The 9,267-nt window shown below is 53.1% G+C and overlaps 1 protein-coding gene across 2 annotated transcripts in view; it reads right to left on the minus strand.

Annotated features, from left to right (window-relative positions):
• Positions 1-3,056, minus strand: part of LOC102728741 (serine protease 50) — a 5,452-nt gene extending 2,396 nt beyond the window's left edge. The window contains exons 1-3 of one of the 2 annotated variants that reach the window (XM_081803020.1): positions 2,584-3,056; positions 2,293-2,487; positions 951-1,080 (exon numbers count right to left, since the gene is read on the minus strand). In XM_081803020.1, the coding sequence (XP_081659146.1) occupies positions 951-1,080; positions 2,293-2,487; positions 2,584-2,746 (488 nt within the window). In that variant the 5' untranslated portion in view covers positions 2,747-3,056. Of the gene's footprint in view, positions 1-917; positions 1,081-2,292; positions 2,488-2,583 lie in introns of both variants that reach the window. The other variant, XM_006737289.3, reaches the window with a different exon arrangement.
• Positions 3,057-9,267: the final 6,211 nt, after the last annotated feature.

Raw genomic sequence — 9,267 nt, forward strand, 5'->3', positions numbered from 1 at the left:
CCCCGGCCCCCACCCCAAGCCTCTCTCTCCCAGCAGATGTGAACAGGGCCCTGCACACACCCTGTGTGGTCCCACCTTTACAACAACCCTGTACTTTACGGAGAGAACACCCGAGGCTCGGAGAAGCCCAGCCAACAACTCAAGGCTGCACAGCTAGGAAGTGGCAGAGCTGGGATATGGACCCAGTTTTCTCTGGTTCCAGACTCTGGACTCTGTCTGGCACCCCGTGCCAGGCCCTGGAAGTGGCAGGGGCCGGGCACAATCAATCAGCCACGGCCTCGCCCTCCAGCCTCCTTTCCCAGCATGCCCCTCAGGTCTCCAGGTCGGCCCTTAGGCTTGGAGCAGGCTCTTCCACAGATGCTGCCCTCAGGCCACTGCCCTGGCCCCGGCACATGGGCATGCCCTCTCTTTGGTCCTCACGCTGCCCGGACTCCCCTGTGAGCACCTGTCTTCCCATCTATCTTCCCCAGCAACCCAAGGGAAGTGATGTGTCTATCCCCTCTCTACCCCTAGGGCCCAGGCCAGGGCCTGGCTTCAAAGGAGGGTCAATGGCTGTGGGTGGAAGGAAGGAAGGAATGAATAAGTGAAGCAAAGGGTATGGGATGGAAGAATTAGGACCTCCTTTCTGTGGCTAGGAGGACGGAGGCCTGGCCAGTGGCTTCCCAGCCCCCATGGCCTATCTGTAGCATGACTGCTGAGAACTGGGGAGCCAGGGGAGGGGAGAAAGCGCCCAGCCCTCCCTCCGGGGAGGAATCAGCAGGACTCAGCCTCCACCTGTGGAGAGCTGAAGCCAGGGTGGGGCTGGGACCACAGCGCCCTGCAGAGGGCACGGCTGCTGCTGAAGGACCAGCGGGCAGGATGACCGGGCCCCGTGGCTCCGGACACCTTTCCACCCGCCCACCTAGGCCCCGACTCACTGGATCAGGCAGTGGGCCGCCGTCAGCACCCACCGGGAGGCAATGAGGGTGCCTGCGCAGACATGTGTGCCGTTGGCCCGCACGCTGACCATCCATGGCCACCGCCGAGCCATGGCGTCTGGGTCCCTGAGCGTGGGGTCCTGCTCGTGCAAGGAGCCGCAGGCTGAGGAGGAAGGTGAGAGCTTGATGCAGGACGGGACCTTGCAGCCCCATCCCAAGGCGCCTTCTCTCCCCTTCCCTCAGCCCCACCTCCTGCCTCTTCAGCTGTGGCCCGCACTCATGCAGCGATTCTCTTTTCCCACTAGGATCTCTCTTTTTCCACATGAAGACTGAGGTCTGCAGCCTCCAAAGGGCCTCAGCGCTCCCCAGGTATCCTTCTCCCTGCTCCCACAGCCCCGGGGCCCCAGAGCATTCCCAGCCACCAGCCTGGTACAACAGTGGCCCCCCGAGCTCTGACCAGATCCTTCAAAAACTCATCCGTGTTTCCATCTGGCCCCCCTGTACTTCGGCCAAGGCAGACCCCTCCCCCTCCTCTGGGAACCGTCCTGTGATTCAGTGAGACTACCCAAGAGAAAAACGGGCCACGGGCGTGAACAGATACATCCCGAGGACGACACCCCTGCAGCGGGCCAACACCAAAGCTGCTGAGCCCCAGGGGTCCTCGGGGGAGACTTGCAGCAGAGCCAGGCTCCGCTCCACACCACCTGCCAGGCAAAATTCAGGGGCCCCGACCCCAAGTATTGGTGAGGGTTCCCGGCCCAGACTGCTCACTCCCGGCTGGTGGGAGTGTCTGTGGGTGCAGCCACGTTGAAAAAGTTCTCAAACTGAAGATGCACGTATCCAACCTCACAGCAGCCCAGCCCCCAGTGTTTTCCAGGGGGTGGGTAGGGGATTGGGCGATCAGCGTGCATGGGCCAGCACCAGCCTGTGTCAAGTCTGACATGGGAGAGGGGGTGTCTGCACGCACTCGGTCGTGTGTGAGAGGCTTTCGGGGGCCACTTAGTTGTGTGCACTGAGTTCCAGGATAAGAAGTAATTCTGGAGGTCTTCGTTCAACATGAGAAGGTCGCATGGGGGTGCCCGGAGACGCCCACGGGGAGGCTCCCTGAAAGCTGTGCTGCAGATCCCCTAAGTCGTTGGCTGGGAGCCTGGGTCAGTTCAGGGCGGCGGGAACATGCAGCCCACCGCAGGCTCCTCCGACTCTCGTTCCTTCCCACCTCACGGGGACGGGAGGCCCGGCCCACAGCAGATGCTCGGTAAACCCTTGTAAAAGGAACCTCTCTTCTCACTCCTCCCTGCCCCTTCCTCCTGCGACCGCCTCCGTCCCCAGGGCTTGCTCCCGCACCCTCCTCCCCCAGGGAGTCCGTCGTACTCACTGAGAAAGCTGATGTCGCCGTTAGAAACAGACACGGTCTGGGTCTGGAGGGTCGTGCGCTGCGACGGGTCCGTGGGGGCCTGGCGGGGGAGGCGAGGCTCGTCTGAGGGACAGGTGACACTGGGGGCACAGGGCACGCCAGGGTCGACGGAAGCAGGCGCAGACGGTGTCCCCGGCGCTTGGCTCGCCAGGCAGCCTGCGGAAGGACGCAGAGAAGGTCACACGAGGCCCGGCGAGGGGGTCAGACCAGGCCCGGCGAGGGCACGGGGGTGGGGGGCGCGGCGGGGCTCACCCGCGGGCCTCGGCGACACCAGCAGCAGCAGCAGCAGCAGCGGAAGGGCAGCCGCCCCGGGGCCCGGGGGGCCCTGCCTGAGGGCTGGCGTCCTGTACCGGGGCTCCATTCCAGAGTAGCAGAGACGGCGCCGGGGTGCTCCTCTGGCGACGGCGCCCCCCATCGGCTGCCCGCGCCGGCGTCCGCAGTGTGGGGAATGCGGGCGCCCCCCAGTGGCCACCCGCGGTGGCGCTCCCCGTGGCCGCCCACCGGCGCCCCCACAGACTTGGCCTCCCTTCTGCCCGCACCACCAAGCCTCTGCCTCCTTGGCCCCTCGGTCTCGCTCACTGCGCGTGGCCAGGCACTTCCTGGGGACCCTCAGGCTAGCGCAGCCAGTTCCTGTACCGCCTCGCTCCGCAGCCCCCTGCCTTCAGGCTGGGTTCGTGCTTTCATCCTTCCCGTGGTGAGATGGGACCCAACCCCTGGGGCTGGCCTCCAGGATTCCCAAGTGGCCCACCTCCCCCCACCCCACCCCCAGCCTGGTGACTACAGTGGGGCTTTGCCCCAGGGCACTGAAATTGACCCAAGAAGATTGCATAATTGTAAGCCCCTCCCCCGCCCCACCTCCATTCAGCAAATGCTCTTCTCTGACAGGTCTATCTGCTTGGGAAAACTGTGTTGGTGAGGTTCCTAGTCACAGATGAAGAGTGATGGTAGTAGCCAGCCGACCCTTCTGGGAGCAGAAGTCCACTTTAAGGTATGTTGGAATTGGGGGAACATTTTGATGGCTCAGTTGACAGATAACACATTTAATAAGGAGTGTGGGAGATCCTATGAGCAGCTTTGGTTCAAAGCTGTTGGGAAATTCTAGGTGAAGGTGAAATCAAGTCAGGACACTCTAACTTTTGCCGGGACCTGCTGTCTTGGGAGACACTCAGGCTGGCCATTCAGCACTCCAATCTCTTCAAAGACAGCAAATCATACCCACTACCTTTGTGGCACCCAAAGGACAAGGGCTCTGAATCGGACGACCCCCAGGTCTGAGCCGCCCCCAGGCTACCTCCACTCAGAAGGCAGGGCTCTGGCTCCCCTGGGCTAGCCTGGCTTTGCCTTCCTGAGTCTGATGGAGGTCGCTGAGGCAGCTCGGAAGCTCAGGGGGTCGTCACCTCCCACGATTCATGCCAGCAAGCACTCTGCCTTGGCCCCTTTTTCTCCCCCCATCATCATCCACATCTGCCAGGGAAGGAAGAAGAACTGGTCAGGTTCTGTAGACCCTTAGGGGGATCTGAAGGGTTGGGAGAGGTTCACGGGTTCTGGAACGATGTCCATAAATGTAAGTCCGGTCATTGAGTTTCTTGGGAAGAGGACAGGTTCTCTTAGGAAGGCCTGAGGGGACTGCTGGTCAGAGACCCAGGGGAGGGCCATGGGGACCGGGGTTGCTGGGGTGCTGAGATGATTAAGCAGGGACTAGAGGTCACAGAGTCCCACCTGGTATTTGGCAGAAGAGGAAACTGCAGCCCAGAGCGGGAAACGTGGCAAGCAGTGGTACAGGGAAGGACCTCAGGGAAGGCTCCCCTTGAGAGGACACACAGGCCTCCTGGGGCTGGGGAGGCTCTGAAGGGTTCTGGCCACGGTCAAGAAGAAAGATGACTCCTGTGGCGCAAAACTCAAGAGCATCTTCATTGAACAACTTAAAAAACCAGTGGCTCTGGGACCCTCCCCCAAGGGTGCTCTGTCCTGATGTCATGCGCTCCCTGGGTCTGCACAGCTCCTGAGGGCAGACAGGGAGGAAGCAGCGGCCTCTGGGAGTGCCTGCCCCAGAAACACCGCTCACAGGAGCCACAGGGAACCCAAGGACACCAGCAGAATGTAGCCAGTGAGGGTGACTGGGCTCAGGAAGGCAGGGCCAGCCCTACTGATGAACCTCATGTCCGTGATCTGCCTCTTAATCCAGTGGGTGAAGTAGGAGGTGCTGGTGTAGATGCCTGGGAAGCGGTGCTGGTTGCAGCTCAGGCTCCAGCTCACCACCCCCATCTGAATCCAGGAGTTGTTCACCTGGCAGACGAGGGAGCTGCCAGAGTTATCCTGTGGAGGGGAGGAGGGGAGGCATGAGGGAGGCAGGGCCTCACTGCAGGCTTTGCAGAAATTCACACCTTCTTGAGCCAGATCCTTAGCAAGAGCTGCCTTAGGCTTATGCTGCCCCTGAAAATGAGGCATGGCTAGGAACCTGCTCTGGGACTTGGAAGCTCTGCCCTTGGGCCCCAGCTCAGGATCACACTGGCCTCTCTCTTCATTCTCCTGCTAACTCTCTGACCAGAACCCCCCGGTCCCCACCTCTGTCCTCCCTTAAATCCTGGTGGGCCTCCAATGTGCCACCCTTGACCACCTTCTTTCCTACACTACTGCTTGCAGAGTGACTATTTGCAATGCAAACCAGCCCCCTCTTTTTGTGCAAAGCAGGTGCATGTATAAGAATAATGTTTATAACAGCATGCATCAAAAAGTCGTAGCTGTTACGTCTCCTGAAGGTGGGTTTATGATTTTTTTAAGCTTCCTCTGTACTCTTCTGTAATTGCTGAAAAGTTTTATAAATCAGAAAAATAGCTCTCTCTCTATATTTATATACATACCTATATATAGTAAATGTAATTCAAACCAAGATTTAAAGAACATAATCTAATGAAGAGTGCATGAGACACTTAAGGAAGAAAATAATAAAACTATACCTAAGAATTAAATGAAGACTTACATCAAGGTAAAGAGATATTTTGGTTCTTAAGTGAGGCAACTGAAAACAACATAAAAATGCCAATGCTCAGCCCTTGGCTTTCTGCACTATGGAGGACCAGATACACTGCCTGACCTTGCTGTAGATAACTAAATATGTGTGAGGTTAAAAACCTCTCATTTTAAATGCACAGATGAGCCGGCAAGAAAATAAAGACTCCTCAGAGTCCAAAACCCAGGGAGGTCAGCAAAGCCCACATGGCTTTCGTCCCAAGGCTATTTGTCAAATCTGGCGAAACTGAGCTTCCGTTTTCACAGTGTCCTTCATCGGCGCGGGAGATAAAAGGCAAAACCCAGGCCTGCACAAGCAGGAGAGCCTAAGACAAAACCTCCTGCAAAAAGTTACACCTCCAAAAAAGACCACGCCCTCTGAGGGAGGAGAAACTGGGAGCACCTACCCTCATGTGAACTTGCGATTCGAATTCATACGATGTGGGTGGTTCCAAAAACCCAAGCCAAGGATGCCATTCAAAGTGGTCCTGGGTTAGTCATGTACCCAGAGGATTCTCACAGAGAACACCCAAGAACATTTCCTCACTCTTTAAAACATCACCCCACACACAGGAAGTTGAGATACCATGAGCAAATGCCAGCCAGCAGAAAAAAACAAGAGCATAATTAGAGCCTGCTCATCTTGAAACTCAGGGATTATCACACGTGGAAGGTTCAGAGTTTCTGGTAATGCAGCACTATTTCATAGGCTTGGGAGGGAGTGTCTGGGTGTTGGTTATGTTATTCTTTATTCTCCATATATGTTTTATAAATATGCTTTTGTCTCTTCAATAGAGAGTAAAAACTATTTTAAAAGATTACAGGGTCGGTCCTCCTTACATTAATCTCTAAAGTTCAAGCAATTCCAAATAAAATGCCAGGTGGATTTTTTTTTTTTCAGGACCTTGACAGTCTGATTCTAAAATTGATACTGAAGGATAAGAGTCCATGAATTCTATGACAGGTCTGAGAAAGAAGAGCAAATGGGAGAGTCAGGCTGGGGGCAGATATGACCTACCAGAGAGTTAGATATATTTCAAAGCTGTAATTACAGAAACTGTGGCACTGACATAAAAATAGGAAAATAGACCAGTCATGCACTGGAGAGCTAACCTGATGCCCGCACGTGAGGAGTTGTAGCACATGCTCCAGCAAGCTCTGGGAAAGGGAATCTCTGTTGTAATGGGGGGAAACCGATGAAGAAAGATGAAGTTGGATCTTACCTAACAACACTCCAGAGGAATTACAACTGTCAATGTGAAAAGTTAAAATGATAAAGCTCATTAAAAACATGTAGGACTATGACTTTGACTTGAGATGAAGCATATGTTTTAAAATAAGACTCAAAGCCCACAAGCTTAAAGCGGAGAGATGTGTTGGGCTTAATTACGTCAAAGCTATGACTAGTCAGTGAAGGACACCGAATCTCATTGAAGATAGATGATGAATTAAGATAGGGCATTTACTCTGTCTAAAACTAACTAGAAGTCAATGTTTAATATATGCAAGGACACCCTGAACATTAACAAGCAGAGAAAGAGAGTTGAGAGACTTCTGGGGAAGATGGAAGAGTAGGACGATCCTGGGCTCACCTCGTCCCATGGATACACCTAGATATCACCCACATCAGAGTAAATAAACCAGAAAATGACCCAAAGACTGGTAGAGCAGACTCACCACAGCTAAATGTAGAGAAGAAGCCACACTGAGGAGGGTAGGAAGGATGGAGACCCAGTCAGGGGCCAAACTGACCTGTAATACTGTCTGTGGGAGGGTGGGATGCCACAGGTGCAAGGAGGAGAGAGGAGCAGACCCCACCCCAGGCACAGGGGATCCCCTCTGCAGAGACAAATGCCCATATCATTTGGCTCTGAAAACCAGAAAGGCTTAACTTTGTGAGTTCTTACAATCAGTGGAGCTTAACACCTGGAACTTTAAAAAAGCAGTGGCTCAGCTCTGAGAGAGCCAGAGGGTGATAGGAAATTGAGCCCCTGCTCTTAAAAAGACAGCATAACAAACAGCCCTTGAGATACAGCATAGAAGTAGCAGTTTAAAAAACACCTAGGGTCTATGAGAAGGAGATTTATTTACTAATCTCAGAGTGTGTGCTGGAGGGGCAGGGATCTTTGGGAGACTTCTCCAGAAACAAAAGAGTCGGCGGGTGCATTTCCCACCCCTACCCTCCCAGCCTAGATACACGGACACCTGCAGGAGCCAGCCCCTTGAGAACACTCCCCACCTAGTTTGCTAACAGTGCATCTCACCCCCACATTCTCCTATGGATGTACCCCCTCCATCCCAGCTGGCCTCAGCAGGAGTTTTCCCAGGCAGCTGCAGGTCATCCTCCTGCAGTGGACCAGCACAGACCTTGCTGGGGCTGTGCATCCTGCACCACGTTCTCCTGAAGACACACCTCCTCCAACACACCTTTGGCGGGAGATCATCCAAAGCAGTGCCACAAGCCTGGCAGGGTGCAAGCAGCCTCAACAAGAGCCAGCACCAATCCAAAGTGACTCTTGCCCTGGAGAGAGGGGAAGATAACCACACACACCAATCCAACAGCAGACATCTGGTCTGACTGCAAGTCCCACCCACCAATGAAAGTTTTCAGGGGACAACACCTAAAAAGAGCACCCTGCAGTTCAATGCTACTACGGTTCTTGCAAATACATGGTCTGACTTAACGCAAGCCCATGGCAACCCCAGACAGACCTAGTAACAACATAGTACCAAATCCTGCCCACAACAGGCAAAGAGAGCCATTGTAGATGATTGGACTGGAGGCAAACATGACTCAGCCACAATAGTAGGGTGCACACAACACACATAGGAGACACCCCGGAAGTGCCAGGTTCTGGTGAACAGGGAACATTATACTGCAGGGCACTACAAAACCTCTTCTTCATAAGTCTCCTACTTGGAATAGAAGAAGATGTAGCTGACTTTCCTGACACATAGAAACAGACACAGAGAATTAGACAAAATGAGGAGACAGAGGAATATGTCCCAAGTGAAAGAACAGGACAACAGCAAAGCAAGAGAGCTAAACAAAATGGAGATAATATGTCTGATAGAGAATTTAAAGTAATGATCATAATGGAGCACCTGGGTGACTCAGTTGGTTGAGTACCAACTTTTGATTTCAGCTCCAGTCATGATCTCAGGGTCATGGGATTGAGCCCCATGTCAGTCTCTGTGCTCAGTGGGAGTCCACTTGAGATTTCTTTCCTTCTGCCTCACCCCTCTCCCCCCTGCCCCATGCACGTGCTCTCTCTGTCTCTCTCAAAATAAATCAATAAATCTTTAAAAAATAATAATAAAGGAATGGTCATAAAGATACTCTGGACTTGAGAAAAGAGTGGAGGACCCCAGTGAGTCCCTCAACAAAGAGATAGAAAACATAAAAAAGAATCAATCAGAGATAAAGAACTCAATAACTGAAATTAAAAATACACTAGATGGAATTAATAATATATTAGAGGAAGTGGAAGAATAGAGCAGTGACCTGGAGGACAGAGTAATGGAAAGCAATCAAGCTGAACAGGAGAGAGAAAAATAATAATAATAAATTAAAATAGATTAAGGGAACTCAGTGACACCACTAAGTGTAATAACATTCACATTGTAGGGATCCGAGATGGAGAAGAGAGGAAAGGGGGGACAGAAAATGTATTTGAAGAAATCATAGCTAAAAACCTCCCTAATCTGGGGAAGGAAAGAGAAACCCATGTCCAGGAGGCACGAAAAGCCCCCAGTAAAATCAACCCAAGGAGGTCCACACTAAGACACATAGTAATTAAATGGCAAAAAGTAGTGAAAAAGAGAAAAAATTTTAAAGCAGCAAGAGAAAAAAAACAGTTACACACAAAGGAAACCCCATAAAACTATCAGCTGATTTTGCAGCAGAAACTTTGCAGGCCAGAAGAA

This window comes from Leptonychotes weddellii, chromosome 1 (genome assembly GCF_054177405.1).
Source record: "Leptonychotes weddellii isolate Sample4059 chromosome 1, ASM5417740v2, whole genome shotgun sequence".
Taxonomy (NCBI): Eukaryota; Metazoa; Chordata; class Mammalia; order Carnivora; family Phocidae; genus Leptonychotes; species Leptonychotes weddellii.